This window comes from Aptenodytes patagonicus, chromosome 5 (assembly GCF_965638725.1).
Source record: "Aptenodytes patagonicus chromosome 5, bAptPat1.pri.cur, whole genome shotgun sequence".
Lineage (NCBI taxonomy): Eukaryota > Metazoa > Chordata > Aves > Sphenisciformes > Spheniscidae > Aptenodytes > Aptenodytes patagonicus.
In genome coordinates, this window is record NC_134953.1 from 49,682,515 (window position 1) to 49,703,874 (window position 21,360).

The 21,360-nt window shown below is 42.5% G+C and overlaps 1 protein-coding gene across 4 annotated transcripts in view; it reads left to right on the forward strand.

The window, feature by feature from the left end:
• The window catches only part of RASAL2 (RAS protein activator like 2), a 150,050-nt gene that overhangs the window by 107,531 nt on the left and 21,159 nt on the right, over positions 1–21,360 (forward strand). For all 4 annotated transcript variants that reach the window (XM_076339648.1, XM_076339649.1, XM_076339651.1 and 1 more), the window contains 7 exons: positions 9,829–9,982; positions 11,546–11,644; positions 12,450–13,004; positions 15,359–15,503; positions 18,785–18,929; positions 19,838–20,074; positions 20,794–20,995. In XM_076339648.1, the coding sequence (XP_076195763.1) occupies positions 9,829–9,982; positions 11,546–11,644; positions 12,450–13,004; positions 15,359–15,503; positions 18,785–18,929; positions 19,838–20,074; positions 20,794–20,995 (1,537 nt within the window). The remainder of the gene's footprint in view (positions 1–9,828; positions 9,983–11,545; positions 11,645–12,449; positions 13,005–15,358; positions 15,504–18,784; positions 18,930–19,837; positions 20,075–20,793; positions 20,996–21,360) is intronic.

Sequence of the window (21,360 nt, forward strand, 5' to 3'; positions counted from 1 at the left end):
ACTCAAATACCTTTTTCTGCATCTGTTTTAAATAAGCTGCAGACTTTAAATTTCATGATACAAAACCATTGGATTGATCAGCTTTAGAGAAACTTGCCTTGATGCATGCAATACTTATCCACAGATCAGTGTAGTGGCCAATATGACAGATTATGCTGGTGCAAGCAGATCAGTTCAGCTAGCACTGGCAAAGCACAGAGAGGTACAGTGCAGTTCTGGCACATTAAGAATCCTTGCTAATGTCAGTCGATTGTATAGTTACTGCAGTGTTACTACAATGAACAGACGGTCTGTTTTTCAGAAAACTGGAAAACTCAGTAACTTCTGACCATCTTAGTGCTCCATTTGGTATATTCTTGCTTGTTTAGTTTCTGGCTGGCAATTCAGGCTGGGAACGGATTGTATATGAGGCAAGCAAAAGCTCATACACACAGTTTTTCCTAATTATTTGTAAAATCTCTTGATTGTTTTCATTAAACATTACTCTGTGTTACATTCCACAGTAGCCCAGCAGGAGAGCTAGACTGAGTGAAAAATAGGTTGCCCTGTACTTAAGGCCACGGCAGGCTTCTGTGATTTTACGTTGTTTAGTGCATTTTCCCTTCTCCTTTAGCTGAGTTGAATTCATTAGTTGTATCTGTCATGCTGTGCTGCTTCCATCAATGGTGCTATCTTCTCCATCTGAAAAGCAGCATCATAAAATCATGGAGATAGCAAGGCTTCGGATGTTAGAGCTCTTGTTAACTTCAGGAGTTACAGAAAAGACTGCTGCTTACCATATATGACTAACGATGTGGATGATGTTGCTCCTGTAGTCATAGTAATGTCCACACATTCTGTTCTGAGTCAAGTTTTATTATAAATCCCTATTTTCAGGAAGTTGCAACATGGCTATAAAAAGCAACTCAGTGAGTGTAAGCATGTTAAATAATGCCACCATGTGATAAAGTACCTGTTATTTTTACCGTTGTTTGTAACCAGCTTTGCTTGAAGTTTCCTTAACTTGGTACTCATGGTGAATGTGGACTGATGATACTTCCTTTTGCAGTGTAAGGGAAATGCTATCATTCTGGGAAAGCAAATAAATTTAGCTATAATTAATCCCTACAACTTTGGCTTAAGACATGATATTATACACAGCAAAGCCACCTTCTCTTTAAAACCGGATCCCCTTCTACTCCCTGCCAGTGTGGGCATGAATTGTCAACTGGACCTGAATGAAACATGGATTTTCTCTGATTGCTTGCAAAGCATTAAATCCAATGCATGCGGTGATGGCATTAAGCATAGCTGGTCTGTTCTGTCAGTCCTCTCAAGCCTCCTCGGCATGGATTTAAGAAGAAGGATCCAGGAGCAAATGAACTGAGAAGTTCCAGTGGCAGAGTCCATGTAGAGGTTTGGGGGACAGAGCCCTGGCAAGCCAACAATATGTAGGATGTTAGACAGGGACAAGCCGGTGGTTGCTCTTTACTTTGATACGGTCACCCTCCTCCTTTGGCCTGCTACACTAGCCTTATAGCAATGCATCTTGCGTCTGTAGGGCAGGAGATGGGACAGTGTTTTAGGGGGTTTGTGACTTGATATGGTCGCTTGCTACTAATGGAACGAAGCATTTTTGATAACCAGTCCATGTGATCCTCCTCCTTTCAGAGGTACATGTGCTGAAGTGAACAGAGGGCACGGTTTGGAGGCAAGGGACATCATGTGAGAGTAGCCAAGCTATGTGGAAAGCAAGCTGAGCTGAAGTTTATTTGGAGATAAATCTTTGTACAAATGAGTATTGCTGTTCAAAAGCATGAGCCTCACCTCAAGCTGGTTGAAGCCTCGTGCTGCAGGTGAGGGTCACAAATTGCTGATAAGTTCTTTTTGGAGAGAAAGCATATCAGCACTACTCAACCTTGTAGTTATCTTTTGTTGGAAAGATTCAAGGTTTAATGGAGTTCGCTTTGCATTTGTGGTCTAATCAGACAGTGCACCAATTGAATATACCAACTTTGAAAGTTTATGGTTAGAGATATTACTTTTCTCATGGTATTTTATAAATAAAACCATAAAGGAAATTCAGTTCCACCATAAAGTGAAACTTGCCCATAATTTCTCCCTTCCCTCCCATATGTTTCAGTCTGTATCTAAGGGCACCTGAAAAATGCAATTGGGTGGGTAGAATAGCAGGAAAAACAACTTGGAAGCCATGTGGGAATGAAGCATTGAAGATGAGGAACAGCTTAACATACTGGGAGGAGATGGGCTGGAGGGAAGAGGAGGCTAAAAAGATTGATTTGTGTTTAGAATTATGCTGTTGTTTGGGACTTTTTCCAATGGGACGAATCAGGGACAACTGCTTCTGCGTGAAAGAAGGTAACACATAGCAGCTGACTTAATTCATGAGAGGGAATTGCCATTCTCTCACCTTCTGCTCTCCCTGCTTTCTGTATGAGTCTCGATCTGTTGCAGTAAAAACTTGCCTGTCCTACCCCGGTGAGTCAGCCCTTTCCCATTTTAAGCAGGTGATGTTAAGTGATGTCATGGTGTTTATACAGGTTTTCAGGACCAGGTTGACTGATAGGATCTACCTTTTCTTGCTCTGACAAATACAAGAGCCCTGCCTTCAAAGAAAGTATCATACAGCTTTATAAATCAAAATTCTGCAAGGATTAGAAGAAAATAGAGGCTGCTGTCATGTTGCTTTTCTCATGCTTTTGAGGTGTTTGGGTCCTGTTAAGAAACAGGAGATGTTTATAGATAAATACCTATAAAATTCTGGAGTAAGGAAGATTAGTTATCCTGGTGCACATCAAAATTTGGGATACTATAACACTGCATGCCATTCCAGATGGTGACAGAGGGTGGATGCTGTCTGTTCAGAGTTGATTTAAAATAGAAAGGATTCAGGAATGCTGTAGGAAGGAGTGAAGGAGATAAGTTGCAGATTTTTTCATAATCAGATTTTCTGTTTCAGCAGAAAGCAATTGGCCAACCTACTTTTTCTGGCTTTTAAACTTCATTTCAGTGTGACTGGGTTAGCGGATGGGAAGAGGAGAGAGCTGCGGTGCCCCTCCAGAAACGAGCACCGTGGGTCAGCATCCAGGTGTCCTGTATGAATCCACAGCCTCTCAGTCTGTATCACTTCTATGACTCCAGATTCAGGTTGTTTGCTGGGCGGTCTGTTTTACTTGAAAACTCATGGTTTGTCTTCACAAGGCACTAACGTGAGAATGCTTAGACTCTGCTCGGTTGTGACCCATGCCAGATGTGAATGAAGTTCTTCAGACATGTGGCCAGTATGGCATCTCACCAGGTTATCAACAGCTCTCGCCATGAGGCTATCTGGCACCATGTTACTATATCATGTTTCACAGCTTTTCTAGCCTGTTTCCCACTGCATTCTTTGAGCTCTTCAACCCACACATTTGCGTCTAACGTTTTCTCAGTGTCAGTAATGTATAAAACATGTAAAAAAGCATGAGAAAAGACTTAAGGAAAACATTTGAAAGGAGAGACCAAATTAATATTTTCAGTTTGCAGACAGGAATTTGAGAGTGTTTCCAAGTGGACTGACAGTTCTCGCCTCGGTTTTGTTTATGGTGAGGGAGCGAAGATGGTTGAGACTGGCTGCATATGGTCTCAGCGACTGCAATAAAGCTCTGCGGACAGCTGGGAGGGTTTTGCCCTGTTGGGATTTACTGCCACATGGGAATCCTCCTGCTTTACTAAAAGTCATTTTATGGCATTATCAGATAGTCGTAGACAAGCACAGGATCTGTTGTGTGCTTGCTCAGAATGGGCTCCGGCAGGTTGCAGGGAAGCGGGTAGCCATGGCTCTGGGGTTCATGGTGAAACGGTATCGCTGCCCAAATGACAGCTTTTTCTACTTTCGGTAAGTTCTCGCTCCTCCCTCCTGGTTTCTTTGCAGTATGAAAATAGCACAGATCGTATAAATAATAGAAGCAAATCTTGCCGGTTTTTTCGTATTCGTTCATTCTAATTTAATGCCGGTTTTCAAAAAAAGGTGAGTGATTTTTATCCGGATTTAGATGTAAGGATAAAATTCTGCGTTACACAATGCTTTGTTAAGGCTTGACTCACTCAGAGCTTGTATTCATTCAGCGTATCTGTTTCTATCTGCATACTGGAGTATGGGGAAAGGGGAGGAGTGGTTTCTTTCTGAAGAAACGTCTCACTCCTGTTTTGGTGAATGTATTTCTTTCAGCCAGTTTTTTCAATCCTCATGCAGTTGTTTGGTTTTTCAGTGAAAACTGAACAGATCTCAATGTTAGGCCTATTGTTGCAAACCTTCGCCTTGGTGTGAGACTGCTCTGTCCCACCTGCAAGCTCACTTGACCCCTGTATAAAAACATACTTCTTAATGGCTGATGCTTTTCTGCAAACTCCAGGCTCCTCCACATAGCATTCACCTATAAATCACTTAGTAGTGAAATGAAACTGCATCGGTTAAGCACCTCTGGTCCAGCAAAGCAAAAGAATTTGAAACATTAATAGCAGAGACCACAGTTACAGTAGAGTGAGGAGGACGCTACCAATGTGAAATTCAGCAGCCTGTTTGGCTGCGCCATATGAGGTGTCTGTTAGACAAGCTGTGATCTGTAGGGAGAGCAGGCAGGCAGGGAAGAGCTTTGCAAATCCAGGATTCAAACGATAAGGCTTTGGGTAGGGCCTTGCAAGAAAAGACTGGAATCTCAGTGGAAGACTAAAGCAATATGCTCAGAAAAAGCCAGCGTTTAATTGTAGCTGAGTAGAACTTGCATCTAAATAAGTTGCCCTAAGTTTCTGATTTAAAAAAAAAATTAATGATGAAACTGGTTAGACTTGTAGAATTGTTGACCAAGTCATAGGATGTTCTGCTAATTGGCAGTTGGAAAACGAAGCGGGGTGTGGTGCCTACAAAATGAACACTTGCATTGGGAAACCTGATGCTGCAGCACTGGTAGAGCGCACCTGTATTGCAGATGATGTTGCCGACGTTAGGGTCCAGTTCAGCAGGGCTGGGATTTTGAATAGCAGCGCTGAGCAGAAAGTTCACTGCATTACAGTCCAAGGTCTCTCCTGTGACTTTGTGAGTGGCTAAGTATTGAATTCAACTTTCTGATCTCGGGGAGTGTCTCTAAACACATGGGTATTGTGCTGGAATTATTTGAAGCATGCAGACATACAGTTTCGCATAAGACCAGTGGAGACATGGCTTTAGCCGGGTGCTTGGGCTGAACAAAAAACTCTTTTCAGAATTCTTTGCCTTCACACCAGTTTGGTAAAGGAAACAGATTATGGGATTCTGTTCCTTGGTAGTTCATTTCTATACATTTATTTTTTATCTCTTGGATTATTTATGTCCACAGGCTTGTTTTCCAAGCAATATAGTGCTCTCCCTGGTAAGCTCAGTAATTGAAAGTCTTTTGTGCTTTGTAGGTTGGCTTTTAAATAGGTCAAAATCAGCAGGAGAGCTTCATAACCAGAGCAATTAGGATTTTAACCCTTTATTCTACATGCCTTATAGACAGTAGAATATAAAAGAAGTCGACTAATAGGCTGCTGTGTGCCATGGGCGGCCACCGAAAGCCAGAGGTTTCTAGTTCCCGGCTTACAACCGAGATCTTCCTGAAGTGGAAAATTACTGAATTATGGTGTGCAAGGAGAGAGGGTCAGCTTGGGGTTGGGCCAGCAAGATGGTGTTGTTGAAGAGATCTTTTTCAGTAGCAGTCGCGCATTGCTGCCAGGTCAGTGGTTTGGGGCATTGGCTGGGCTCTGATTTAGAAGGAAATTGTGCAGCTCTGAAGACCAGTACTCCAAAGCATGTGAAAAGAGGTGAGAAGTTTAAAATGTTCCCTGATGTGCTCTTCCTCCACCTGCTTTTCCCGTTGGAAAGAAATTACGGAGAATACCTATGTAAGAATTGTTCGGTGCTGTTGGTAACTATTTGCTCTGGACTCCTATGTCATCCTTTGAAATCTTTTTGTTGTGTGCAGCAGTAGAAAGAAAAAGCAGCAGGGAAAAAAAAAGTTGATCATAGGAGGTTGACTGTAATTTAAAACAGGATTTGTGTTGTTAATGGAGCTGTTTAACAGAAACAGATTTGTACAAACAACCCTTCCCCCACCTTTTGCATGTGTGATCTTCCTGTTTACAGTAATCTGCTTCTCTGGGATTACCTCTCTCTTAACAGAGACTCTAAGCAATACTCATTTTACCAGTAGCTTCCTACCTAATACAGGAAAGACCCTGTTAATCCAGCCCCTGTGGTGGACATTGGGAAGTAAGTTAGTGGCATCTATGCAAAAGGGAAGCCAGCAAGCAATTTTCTTTCATTGTTACTTATAGCTTCAGAATATCAGATCAGGCTTTAAAGCAGCAGAGAACTATTATTTCTGTATAATTATTGCCTATATTGATTGGGATGCTGCTGATTTAGGCACAAGTCAATGATTTGCTTTGCAGATCTATCAATAGATGAAATATATACCATGGTGCTTACAAATGCATGTCCTTGTGTTTGTAAATGTGTGTGGTTGCATCTAAGCAACAACTTCACGACATTGCTGTGGTGTTTATGGAAGATAAAGTGCCGATTCTAAGCCACTTAATCAGTTTATTGAGCTGTTTTAAATATGGTAACTTCAAGGGATTGCTCAAACAGGTAGACGTTCCTCTGCCCCAGGACCCTGAGTCAACAAAACTAACCATGCTCTAGCTGATCTGCAACAAAACAATGTTCAAAGCTAACTAGTTAGAAGAGCAATGAAGCAGAATAGGTGCTACTAAAAGATTTAACTTGCAAGATGGGATGTGGAGGCATGGCGTACAATTGCTGTGTGTACCTGCCTTTGCCCTCACTGTGTCCCCAAAGGCTGTTCGGAGGCATTCTTGGAAGATGCCTTGCGCTCTCCTGCTGTCTTTAACTGTCCAGGTCTCGTTAAACTCGTTGTAGGAAAGGAAGAGGAGGGACTTCTTTCTTTCTGGAAAGGCCCCCTTTTGCCAGGTCTGCAGAGTGGCCGCCCTGCGCCTGCTGCCTCTCCCGGCTGCCGGCCCCCCCTAATCTCTTTACAGGAGGCTGCACCATGGCAACACGCACCCGGGAGCCTCTTCGTGTCACCCGCGGGGCCGGGTGGGAGCACAGCCGATGAGGAGAGAGATTTCTCTACTGGTGCGGCTGTGACTTTTCTTCTTGCCCCAGCATATCTGCCTGGCATGATGCTCGTCTGAAATTTGTAACCTAAGGCTTGAGGAAGAACTCCTTGTGGATTTTTGTGCCTTTTTTCCTCTCCCAGCAGGATTTATTGTCTGAGATGTAGCCCAGAGAACGAAGTTTGAAAGGAAGGGCTGTGACATGTGGCACCACTATGATTTGGGGATGCACTGCTAAGTGGCTGTACAATTGTTTCATGTAGGTGTGCTTGATTTGTCTTACTCCAAGTGCAGCCTCCGCTTAACTGGGATTTCTAAAATCTCTTTTTCTTTTGCCTTTATTTGGTAATTATTTTTCTCTCCCTCCTCTTTCCCCTCTTTGTGACCACTCCATGCTTTCTTTCTCTGACAAGGAGCTAAGGCGGGAGTTGGCTGCAGGCTCTCAGCCAGCTCCCCTGCATCATGCACCTAAGTACTTTGTTAGGACTGGAATTTCTGAGAGTTTGGGATAGGGACAGAAGCCAAGTGACCTCAGCAGTGCTTTCTTGAGAGGAGAAATTAGAGAGGATTTTGCAGAGATGATACTAAAGTGGTATATTGTGGTGTGTTTATTTTAGACTTGCCCTACCTTAACTTGCAGCAAGTGTTCAATTATACATGACTGAGGTTTTAGGTTTGTGTTGGTACAGCTGCTGCTGTAACCTGTTATAACAAAGCATGCACAGTGCAGCCAACGCGTTTGTACCAGTGCTGCTGTTTTGCATTTGAAATCAGTGTCTTTGTAATATTCCTCTGATGAAAGGTTTTTGCTGCCTGCACTTAGGTCTTTCAATATATTGAATGGGAACAAAGTTCTCCCTTACTGTTTAATAAATCTTATCGTACATGAATCTACTAGAATACCTTCAGCATTTCATTTTGTACAAAACAGCAGTCAGATGAACTCTGCTTGTTGCTTTACATGCATCCTTCGTGATACCCAAGTTTTTGTTAAGCAGCCTTAGAAGTACTGAAGACGCCTTTTCCAAATGGTTTTTTTCCTTCTGTTTCCCCGCAGGATTGCTCAAGGGTAGGAGGAATTTGATTTTGCCAAGGTTACAAAATATGAGGATTTTTTTATATAAGATATGCGAGGGAAGTATATAAAAACTACTTATTTTTCAAGATTAAGGAAGCTGTTAGAGGTAGATGTGCTTTTCAGTCTTCCATAAATACATTTTTTTAAACATTTTCCATTTGATACTGAGCCTTGATACTGGGAATTGAATAAGAGGAAATACTGTGAGGACAAACACAGGTGAGAAAGCATCATTTCAGAGCATTGCTTTTCTCTGCGTAATGTATAGACAACTGATGCCTTTCTACTTTAACATCTGTTCTTTGTGCTCAGTCACACTTGGTGGATGTGAAGCCATATTTATGGACACACTTTCACAGTCACTGAACAGGCATAGGGACCAGCACGACTTCAATATCTTAACAAAATCTAGACCTGCCAGGTAAACGGCTCCTTTTCTACTAAGCTGGGACTTGGTGCTCTTCCTCCTTGTTGGTCATCTGTGAAGGCTTTGACTGAGTTCCAGCTAGAGGAGAAATAAGATGTGTGTGCACATCATGTTTGTCTTTTGAAGTAGAAATACTAGTTGTGCCTGAAGTATCATATGACTTCATTGCAGAAGCTTGTAATCCAGGAGTCAGTTTGGAGTTAGAAGGAGCACAGGTGAAGCTGCTGTCACCTGTAAATTTTTACACGTTTTACAGTGCTGTTTGACAGCAGAGCTCCCTACTATGCGTGAATGTTGCATTAAATCGAATTGGAAGAATACAGAAAGTGTTAGAGCACTTTTTATGATGTTGCTGTTGGTTGCAAAAAGCTACAGCATAGTGGAGGGAGGGATATGTCTTTGAGAAGTATTCAAGAACTGGTAGGGGCAAAGAGAAGACTGCCTTGATAAAAAGGTACTGTGAATTTGGGAGATGCCAGCTCTGGTAGAGCTCAGATTTACAGCCCAGTCAACTGAAAAAGAGAAGCAGTGTGTGTTAGCGAGGGGAAGTTAGAAGCGAATGGAGGTATCAAAAAAATTGGGAGCTGTTAAAACTGGAAGAAGGAGCTGAAGGAGAAAATGCAAAATTTAAATGTAGGTAACCGATTTGAGCATTGTGGATTGGGAAATAATTTGCATATTTGACTTTAGTGTAAAGGCTTTGTATATTAAGAAAAATCAAGTGCGTTGCGGGGGGATCGTATGCTCCAATGAGAGTAGCTATCATTCTGCATTGGTTTAGATTTTTAGGTATTGGTGTGCTTTTTGCTGTTAATATACAACATTTATCTAGTAATCTAGATAGTAGAAAATATTTTCAGTAATATATCCAAACCTATCTATGAGGTTTCTTTAAATTTCAGCAGTTAAGTTCTGAACTTTTTGTTTTGCTGTTGTTCTTTCACTGATGGCTCAGCACCTACAATTTCTAGGTCAGTGGGAATGGACTTCCTGGGCTTGTGTAGGTGGGTATTTCCTTCGGAGTCTGGGATTATTGGCCTCATGTTATTTTCATCAGGTTTACAGACTAATTGTAGAAGTTGTCCTGAATAAACACCAACAAGTTGCAGCTTCCTCTGGGATCTTGCCAACTCTTTTGGTAATTGTGCGAAAAATAATGTTTCCTTTCCCCCTTCTTCTCCTACAGGTCACGTGGATTGCCAAAGCTGAAAGAGTCCCGTTCCCATGAGTCTTTACTGAGCCCAGGCAGCGCCGTGGAGGCCCTGGATCTTGGGTCAGAAGAAAAAGTCTTTGTCAAACCACTTCACAGCAGTATCCTTGGACAAGACTTCTGCTTTGAGGTAAAGAACGCTCTCCAAACACGCAGCCGATTATATGCTGTCAGTCAGTCTGAACCCTTGCAGTACGCTGTTCTGCGACTTTGTAATTGGAGAACAGATCAGCAGCCGCTGCTATCCTGAGGTTTGGGTGGGGGCTGTCTAACCAGCATGCAATTTTAAAGTCCTTGAGGCTAATGGCATCAATCACTCAATGGAGAGAAATCTTTTTCAATTACTGCGTCTTCTAACTGAAAAATCTCTTTAATTTGATAAATATCTAAGCATTTGTAGTTTGCATGCAAATGTATGGTTGAAACATACTGTTGTTCATAAGCTGTGTAGTCATCCTCTCCAAATTCACCTAAAATTAAATTTAGAAAATATACCATAACTGAGAAATGTGATTTCCAGTCAGAGCCCCCTTCCATTAGCTCAGCCCATTTGCCAATCGCTAAAGGAGAAGCTTCAGTAATTGCAGACGTGTCCGTTGCACCATGGAGCAGGATGCAAAGAGCCTCTTGCTGTTGCAGCACAGGCTGCAGCACAGCACCACGTGGCTCCTAGCTTTGCTTCAGACACAGGCTGTTTGCGTGAGCACGGTCCTACCTTGCAGGACTAACAGTGTATTTGTGTGTGCTATTTGGATGCATCTTAAGGCCATCGTAATCTGTTGTGGCAGGGGCGGGTGGCAGTCTGTCTTCAGCAGGATTAGTCAGATGTGTCTGAACTTCTGGAACAAAGATCTGTTTACAACCTGGAAAACTGCTCTGGCAGAAAACCAGCATATCAGGCCCTTCTCCCTTGGGATGTATCCAGGAACTGTTCCTGTTTGCTTCAGTCTCATTCTTCTGGTTGGAAGCACTTTCCAGCTTTCTTAGGTTTGGGGAGTTGAGTAACAGCTTAGGTCTGAGTCTGTTGCCTCAAATTGCTTTTTAATTGTGCACACAAATGAATGGAAAGAGTAAATGAAGCTTGTCAAGCCACGTAAAAGTGAAAGAAACCAAGGTGGTTCCCTCCTGCGTGAAAGCAGAATTGTGTATGGCATTGAGTGTCGGGGCCGCATCAGAGCATAGCTCCTCCGGTTTGTTTTAGACTGTTGCTGTATATATGGACCCTTGGAAATATTTTGTGTTTACTGAAGACATCGTTTGCAGTGTGTTTTGCCTTCTATTAATTCATTGTTAGTTCTGTCTGTCTCTATGCTGTTAGTATCCAAATCATCTGCTCTGGGACTTAATGGGGAAATCTGCAAGCATTTAATAGCTATGGATCAATTAACAAGTGTTTAAAAAAAAAATAAATTAACTGGTTAATTAAAGCCTTGTTTAAAAGCCTTTAAGAGGAGCCTCTGGTGCTCCTCATATGTTTCTTCAGTTTTATATTCATTTGAACCGACTTTTTTTTTTCTCTCTACATTTTGTGGGCCTTTTAACCTCTCTGCCTTCTAGGCTCCCATATTGTTTTCCTGCCTTTTTCGTATTTACTTTGTTGCTCAAGCATTGCTTATCTTCTTCCTTGCTTTTTGCAGCCTCTTACATGTCTCCTAGGCTTGCCTGAACTCAGCCTGTCATTTATATGTTCCAGGTAACCTACTCCAGTGGCAGTAAATGCTTCAGCTGTTCCTCTGCAGCAGAGAGGGACAAGTGGATGGAAAATCTACGCAGAACAGTGCAGCCGAATAAGGTAATAGAAACTGCAGAAATAAGATTACCAGGGGAATGGAGGTGGTATGATTGGATTTTAGTCCAGTGTACCAGGGCTTCCCACAGATGCATGCGCAATTAATTTAGTCTGGGGAGAAGTCCGCTCATCAGTGTATCAAAAGCTGCTGTGTACTATTCTAGTGAGTGCAGTAGGTCAAACCTTTAATAAATAAACACGTGTCAGCATGCTTCCTGATCCCTGCCCCAGTGCCTGCTTTCAGACTGGATTTCTGATACCATGCACCTCAGAAGGATGGGACATGGCTTTCATAGGTTTCATGTTTTACTGTGGGGGCATAGTTTGGGGGAAAAAAGAAACCAACTCAAAAGGAGTTTGAGCCGAAGTGAGAAGGGGGGTCAAGTTAGTGATCAGCTGGAAATATCTGATGAGTCACCTGCATAGTAGGCGTACCACCTTTGAGGTATAACAGTGCTCTTGGAATTATTCACAAGAGTAAACAATGCAAGTGTGCCGTGCCAGTCCAGCGGCTTTTGAGGGGCTCCTGTGCAGTGTGTGTTTTCTAAACCATTTCAAATACAGCTTTTTGAGAAGAAAAATGTTCTAGTCCCCACCTTTAACATACAAAAGACAGCCCTTTGCCTCTATTTTAGAAAATGTCCAGTTTTCTAGAGATTCTGATTCTGAACATCAGAGAATCTGATTCTGAATTCTGACTCTGTCCCTGCCTTGGACACAAAAGGCAGCCCTTTGCTGCTGCTTTAGAAGACAAAATGTTCAATTTTTAGGGATTCTGAATCAAAGCTGAGCTCTTTCTTCTCCACAGGACAACTGCCGTCGAGCTGAAAACGTGCTCCGTCTCTGGATCATTGAGGCAAAGGACCTGGCCCCCAAGAAGAAATACTTCTGTGAGCTGTGCCTTGATGACACCCTCTTTGCCCGCACCACCAGCAAAACAAAAGCGGACAACATTTTCTGGGGAGAGCACTTTGAGTTCTATGGTCTCCCACCTCTTCACAGCATCACAGTTCACATCTACAAGGATGTGGAGAAGAAGAAGAAAAAGGACAAGAACAATTATGTAGGCCTGGTCAACATTCCCATGGCCAGTGTAACTGGTCGCCAGTTTGTGGAGAAATGGTACCCAGTCAGCACACCTACACCCAACAAAGGGAAATCAGGGGGACCTTCCATTCGGATAAAGTCACGTTATCAGACCATCACCATCTTGCCCATGGAGCAATACAAAGAATTTGCAGAATTTGTTACCAGCAACTACACTATGCTGTGCTCTGTGCTGGAACCTGTGATCAGCGTAAGAAATAAGGAAGAAATGGCTTGCGCTTTGGTGCACATTCTTCAGAGCACTGGGAGAGCTAAGGTAAGAACAGGCAGCTCCTGTCAAAACGACTCCCTCTTGCTGCTCATAGGTGATATCTTTTCAGCTAGAAAGTAGGAAGCCTGGGCTGGCATGACCATGAGCAACAGCAGAAGTTGCCTGACAGGGTAAGACTGAGAAAAGGGTCTCTAAAGTATTTGAAAAGACTTGGGCAATTGCATCTACCAGGAAGGCATGTAGATAGGCACGATACCAACAATGATTAAGAGTTGATAGAAAAATTAGAGATGCTGTGTACAAAGTATAAGCGGGAGTACTATGTAACTTCATGTTATTCTGAAAAGTTACGGCCTGCACTTGAGTGTCAGGAACCTTTTCTGTATTTCTAAAATCATGAGACAGGATAAGAAATAAGTAAGCGAGAGATTAGTAAACTGGAGAATTACTTCTATAAATAAGTCTCTCTGGTACAATGAGCAGCAGAGTGCCATTGTTGATTAAGCGCTAACTCAGCTAATCAGCGCTAACATTGATTTGGTCAGCGTTTGAACAGCCATTTGGAGAATCTGTAATCGGTTAATGGTGGTCCCACCTGCCCCAAGGATGTTATTAGGACTTCTGGGTGCACACTGATGGTTCTCTGTGAGGCAGGAATTGGACTGAGCCTCCGTTTCTTCAAATAGATTGTGGGAGAATAACCTGTAGGTCTCGGGAAATTCTGAGAAGCATTAACAAGCATTGATTTGTCTGGATGCTGCCTGCCAAGTCAGTAGTACCAAGCTGTAGCCAGCTTCTTCAAGTACTGCCAGCTAGAGCAAGTTAACCACGACCAAACACAAGTTAGAGGGTTGGAGATGTGGAAGGATGGCCATAAGCAACATCCAAGGGACAGCCTAATTTAACTGCTCTGAAAAGATCCTTTTATGTCTGCATAATCATATGCCACTCTAATGTTCTCCCCTTGATATACATGTCTGAAAGGCTGGTGCTCTGTGACAGTACGTGATAGAAACTTGTTCCTCACCAAGTTGTTTGTGTGATCAGCAGAAGCTGGTAGCTGGGATAGCTCCTGTAGGGTTGTGTTGAAATCCTGCTGGAAAGCAGGCTCTGGATTCCTGCAGTGCTAGCTGCAACAGGTAGATAAATTAGTGCTACGACTTTGCCTTCCTAGTGCCTGAACGTTTGAACCTCTGTTTACTGGAAGCACTGAGCAGCTTAGGCTGCCATAACCTAAAGCTGCAAAGAGGGTACGTTTCCGGGTCACACTGTGTTGGTTGTGATGCAGGTGGATGTTCCCAGGCTGTGCCAGGTGAAAATAATTCTCTCAGGTTTTGCTAAAAAGAAGCAGCGATAATGGATTGAAAGCCAAGAGTACTAAGTGCATTTTTATCTATAAAAAATAGATATATTTATAGATAAATATCATATATAATTTGTTCTGCACATTTAATACTCATATGGTAGCAGTGCATTCTGGCTTCTGTAGTTAATGGGGTTATGAAACCTTACTACAGCACTCTTTGAACTGTTTGGAGGATGTTGCTGTTTGCAACAGAACCAGCGAGTCACAGTTATCACTCAGCCCTAATTCAGGGTGGTGGCTTGTGGGGGGGGGGGGGGAGGGGCAGTTAAAAAAAAGCTTCCTCTCCCGGAGAACTTTACAGTGGCTTAAATTGGATCTTGCAAAATACTGAGTATTTCTTGTGAGATGTTGAGTGTCCTTGACTCACATAAAGTTATCACTTCAGGAAATAAGTATTACTGTAGAATTAGACCCTGTATCAAGAGGTTATTCACTGTATCAAGACTTGCTGATAGTTCATGCCTCGGCATTTGAATACAGTTCAAGTTAAGCCGTATAGATCCACAGCAAGTATGTTAACTTTTTGCCCAAATCCTGAACCACTTTTGGTTTGTGAATTTAATTGATATAAGCCATTCTTATTTAAATTTAACCAAGCTGTAAGAACTTGTGCCTAACTTCCATCCTGGATTTTTAAATCCAAGTTTTTATGTAATATTCAGTATTAAAAGATAAATGTAATACCACTGTTTCTTTCAACAGACAAACCCACTGATAAACTGGTGAGGGTTTCTGTTCAGGTTCTAAACTGAAACACAAGCTTGGCTGTAAAGGTTTTCTTTTAGAGACTTTTGCTTCTCCCTTTATAATTTGTGATCTATAACATTTATGAATACAATAAACCCAAGAGGAGCCCTAGCTATTTCCTTGGCCCATACTACGTGTAGCATCTGCACCCCTTGTCCCAAGCTGGGCAATTGTTTCAGTAATCCTCTGGCTCCTCTGTTTATCCTTCCTTCTTGGCTTCTGCAGTTAGCCTGGCATGACTGAGTCTGGTTAAAATAACCTCTTGCCATTTGACCTTTTTCTTCAGGACTTCTTGACAGATTTGGTGATGTCTGAGGTAGATCGTTGTGGGGAGCATGATGTCTTGATCTTCAGGGAGAACACACTTGCTACCAAAGCTATTGAGGAATACCTAAAGTTGGTAGGGCAGAAGTATCTTCACGATGCACTAGGTAAGAAAGTGCCTGTCACCTGTTTGCATTGCAAGGGCTAACCCTGAACTGTCTGCAACATGACTGAAGCCTTGTGCGCCTAGGAGTGTGGGATGGGAAGGAACTGCCTCAGCACTAAGCCCAGGTGTCTGGTATCCAGGTAGCAAAATACATGCTGTCTTACTCTTGATGCCCTTCCTCCACACAGAGGAAGATGTTTTTTGGTGCCTGCAGTAGCAGCACCCAAGGAAAGGCAAACCTGATTTGATACAGCTGAGTCCCTCTTGAAGTTCGTATCACTGCATTATGTTTTTCTGGGTAACCTTCTTTTGTGTCTCCAGTTAGGATGAAGAGGTATAATACTGCAATTGATTTGTGGGCAACGGTGATTGTTCTATCTGATATACAAACAGGCTTAAAAAAGGGATTTTGACACAAAGTTTAACAGAGGAAATTGAGACCAATACCTTGTGTTGTGGTGTCAGGAGTGAATGTGGTATCATGTGCGATACAATTAGGTGGAGATTTCGGAAAGGCTTATGAATGTGAAGCATATATTTCACTAATCTCCTTTTACATTAAAGAAACTCCTGCAATCGCTTTAGGCCAAAGTGCCACCACCTAGGGAATTAGATATACCCAGGGGTATCTGGTTGACAACCCAAGTTCTCATCCACAAGTGCATATTGCTGGGGCTCTCCAGTCAGTCTCTTTCACTTGCCGTTGTAGTTAACAGCAAATGTTAGCTATGGTGTTAACGAGTGTTAAGTGTGAGATGCCCACCCTAGCGCTTGGATTGAATGCAGGTAGTACAAGAAAACTCATTTCCAGATGCTTCAGCTGCAACTATTGGTAATGCTGGCAGGTTCCAGAGTGACCCTTGGACTTGCTAAGCCCTTACCTTTGCCACGGAGCAATTAGTTAATAAACATTTGTGTTAACCTTTTAAACTGGTACCTTGCCCCTTAGAGAAACAGGGCCGGAGGGAGTGGGGCTGCAGGTCTACTGAGTAGCACAGGGCAGGAGATCAAGATGCAGACTGTCTAGGGAGCCTCCTGCCTGTATTTATCCAAAGTGCTCTTTATTCACTGCCTCATTAAAACTGCCTGGCCAACCTGTGATGTCCTACTCCGTTCCCCTGGTGGGGTCTTAATGTCCATGGTTACATGCCAGGGTGGATTCTGATAACTGTATTATTGTCCCCTCTCCACAAAAAGGTTCTGCTCTAGTCATAAGCGACTGCCTTGGGAGTTACTGTCCACACAACTAATATTGCAATAAAGAGGACCAAAATGTGTGTGCTCTCTTCCAAAGAAACTCACAGCCTCGCTACAGTTAGCTTTTACCAACTCCACACAATCTTTCTTACCCAAGATTGCACAATGAGCCACCCATCCCCCTGTTGTTTCTTGGATGAAGAAAGCTTTGGAAATTGATACAAGAGAAACAAGATCAGGCCAAAGCCAAGTCCCACACCACATCCTTTCACAAAAAAAAAAAAAGCAGCTTGCTTTCCCAGCAGTCTCGTTTGTCCTTAGCAATCCCAGACGCTGGCAAGTCATCAAGGAGATAGTTGGATAAATTAGTGCTCCAAAGGTCAGTATAGTCAGGTCTGTGATTATATGCATTTTGGCCATTTCTTAAGTGTAATGAGCCTGTTCTGGTAGCCTTATTCTCATGGGTGGAACCACTGAGCGTAAGTCACAGTCCTAGGCTCTCGCCTGGTATGGAGAAATGAGCAGCGTATTACTTTGTGCTATGCTTTTCAGCAGACTGAACAATCAGCTGTGGGACCAGTATATTACGTTTGACTGCAAGTCCCTTAATGTACAGTAATTACATAAAAATATTGTAAAAATTATTGACTTCTAATACATCATTTAGAGCATTGGTGCTGAGTGATAAGATTGTAAATCATAGACATGAGAGATGGAAAATTCCCCCTAAGGTCATCCAGCTTGTCTGTAGCTCAGGGCAAGGTTGCTCATGACAATATACCCATCTAATTCTTTGTCAAGTTTTAAATGTCATTTTGCTGAGATGCCATGTTCTTTGAAAGGATTAACAACATCACACTTGGTGTTAGCTATTTAATACATCTGTAAGAGCATCTTAATATATGATTAAGGCAGGGTCTTGTGGACCAGAAAGAATAAGTTTCAAATGTGTTTAAGGAAAAAAAAAAATATTATCCGGTAAACAACAGTTAAAACAGAATTGGCTCAGCAAAACTGATGCTGAGAGTTTTGCAAATAAGTGATCTAGATGCCCGCAGCAGAAAGATTTTGGACCCCAACAAAAAAAAAAAGCTTAAGAAAATGTGCTGCCTGCTTTGCTTGCAAGAACACTGCTGACTTGAGATTCGGGGAGGGGGGTTGGGAGGTATTTAAGGGTTTTTATGAAAACAAAGACAAAAAACCAAAACCCTTTTGCACAAACAAGCCTTGTGGTGTTAGCTCAGAGCCAGCAAGATCATCTGAGGAGATGAACTTAAAAGACATTGAATCATTAAATGAATGAATAAAGAGGTTTTCCTAGTGAACAACAACAGTTGAAAAATCACTTGGTGTACTAGCATATATAGGAGGAAAATTAGTAAGTAGTTCATTCCAATATGTCAAACAAAGGAAACTTCATCTGGTTTTGTATGTGTCCAGTTTCTGTTGCAATGCCGTAAGGGAAGGATGACACAAATGCAAAGGATTTTGAAAGATGCAGGCTATAAAAATGTCATAAGGTGCTGATAAAAGAGATTGATAAAATTAGCAGTCTCTAGCTAGCACTCTGGTATTACTCTTATTCAAGAGCAAGGTGACACTTTTTAGAATTTAAAAAAATGCTACATTTAGAAATAATAAAAATAAATAGCATTGTCATGTGCATTTCCTGGGGAAATTATGAAGACAAATAGCACAGCTTCATTTCTAAGACTGTGGATAATTTTATAGTTGATAATACAATTTGAATACAAAGTCAAATCCTATTCTTTAGACTATAAGTGAAGTGTCTGCAGGGTTTATAAGCAAAGCCATCCTGTTATTGCACCTATATTTGGGGGGCAGTGAGGGCACAGGAGGCTGAAGCATCAGAGCACCAGCTGTCTGATCTGGTACGACAAGTGCTCTGTTCTGAAAGAGCCGGGAGGAGTCATGTCCCCAACATCTGGTGTCTGGAGGCTGTATTGCAGACCCAGGGAGCAGAAGAGGCAGTTGCCGAGGAAAGGCATAAGCAGGATTAAAAGGTGCGTCAAGGAGGCTTTTCATGTAACTACCCTGGTTTGTCATCCTCTTCCCTTTGTCCAGGGGAGTTTATCAAGGCTTTGTATGAGTCAGATGAAAACTGTGAAGTGGATCCCAGCAAATGTTCATCCAGTGAATTAACAGATCATCAGAGCAACCTGAAAATGTGTTGTGAGCTGGCCTTCTGCAAGATTATCAATTCTTACTGGTGAGGCATCTCCCCTCCCCTTCTCCCCCATTAGGTCATTTGCTTACAGGGTGCCCGTTCCTCCTCTGAAGATGAGAAAACAGCAGTTGTACAGGGAAATAGCATAGACCCATCTACCTTCTGAGACTGCCTTCGTTTCCTTTCCTCCCTATCTTCCTACGTGTGACACCATATTGCAGGTGGAACTTGTGCCCAAATTGAGGGGTTCCAGTCCCACACACCATACCTGACAGGAGCTTCTGCTGAAATACCCTGCCAAGGGAACACATACTGAGCTGTGACTGAATAAGGAGGGAATAAAGTGAGAAGATAACAGCTTAGCTTGAACTTGGAATAAAAAGCTGAAAGTTTTGATGTGTATAGAAAACTTTCAGACCCTTTAGATCTGTAGAACTGAACAGGAAATCACAGGGAGGAAACGCTGGCAGAGAGATTTCTGTTAATCTCTGTTTCTGAGTAGTAGTGAAAGAAGAATGGCCTTTCTGCTTCAGGACGAAGCACATGCAAAATACTGAGAGATCTTAACAAGCAAAAAGAAAAAAAATCAGTTATGGAGATGAGTTCAGTTTGGTTCAGTTTGTTTTTAATATTCTAACACCCTGTTTGCTCCACGGTAGTGATGGATAAGTAGTTCTTAGCTTGCAAATCAGTGTGTCTGAAAATGGCTTCACTTAACATATATGAACAAGGGATGCTTTAAAGACTACTTCAGTATCACCAGATTGAATGGGGATCTAAGAATAGATGCCTAATGACATTTCCTAGCCTAGAGAGAAAAAAGGAAAAAAAAAAAAAAAAGAGCCGATGATGATTTCTCACAGATAATTATTTCAGGTGATTGGTCACCAGTTCAACTTGTTGCATCTCATTGCCCATGCGATTTTATTTCTTGGTTTGTTGTTTTTCAGCGTGTTCCCTCGTGAGCTGAAGGAGGTATTTGCATCTTGGAAGCAGCAGTGCCTGAGCAGGGGCAAGCAGGACATCAGTGAACGCCTAATCAGTGCCTCCCTCTTCCTCCGCTTCCTGTGCCCCGCTATCATGTCCCCCAGCCTCTTTAGCCTCATGCAGGAGTATCCTGATGACCGGACATCTCGCACACTCACACTTATTGCTAAAGTCATTCAGAATCTCGCCAATTTTGCGAAGTAGGTGGTGACAATAAAACTGAAATCTGTGCCTGTAGGGGTGCAAGTCACTGCAGGTTACTATGGAGCAAGGAGAGCCCTGCTTGGTAGTCATGTTTGCAGGTAGCTAATTCTTTGTCAAATTGAAGTCAGCTTTAGAAAAGGAGGAAACTTCTCACTTATATGTGAACACTGTTCCCCTTGAGACACCTCAGCACTGAGCTAGATAAATTCTCCTTTTCACATGCAGATTTGGGTTGTGTTGAATTCAGCAGAGGGGATATAGTATAAAACCAAGAAAAGCCATGCATTAGCATGTCAGTGTGTATGCTATTTAAAAAAAAAAAAAAAAAAGCCCGTTCCCACCAAGGATCATGATTTTCCTCCTTTCTTCCTCCAGAATTCCCAGCTGAATGATACAAAGGGCGCGACATGTCTCTTACAGGGGAGGGGATGCAGAGAAGGGGAGAAGAGAAAGGGTGTCTGTGGGAGGGGAGGGAGGGGGGAGAGGTCTGTTGAGCCCTTGGTCATAATATGAACAGTGAATTACTAGTATTTAAGTAAGTCCAAGAAAGCAGTGAATCTCTTAAATTGTCCATTTTTTTTTTTTCCTCCCAGACCAAATCTTCAGAAAGGCAGGTCTAAAGTTAAGCATTTAAGTAATTGTCTGTAAGCACATGTACTCTGTATTTTGTTTGGAGGTTGTTGACTGGGTTTCCTCCCCCTCCCCTTTCATGCAGGTTTGGTAATAAGGAAGAGTATATGGCCTTCATGAATGACTTTTTGGAACATGAGTGGGGAGGAATGAAGCGTTTTCTCCTGGAGATCTCTAATCCAGATACCATCTCAAACATGCCTGGATTTGAGGGCTACATCGACCTGGGCAGAGAGCTCTCAGTTTTGCATTCCCTCTTGTGGGAGGTTGTGTCCCAACTTGATAAGGTAAAGCAGGCCCGAGGCCCGGGAGGGTGAATCTGGCGATTGTATCATAGCAACAGTAAACACTAGGAAACATCAAGGGAGCAGCTGAAGCCTGCTTTGGGGAGAACTTATTCAACAGCTTTTGAGAGGAATACTTGATAGTGGTATTTCACAATTGTTCTTTCCGTGATTTCAGATCAGGGCCTATAGCAGGGCATGTGAAGCGGTTGGTCTTCAGCAGTAGTGCAAACACTTTGCAGAGCCTTAAGTAAGGACGGGTGTTAAATGGTGGAGAGGGCAGCGCTTAAAAGTAGACCTGGAATTCCCTGAGCAGCCAGTCCTTTCTCATAAGTGAGCTGGAAAAAAGGGAGGGTGTTTGGACAGAA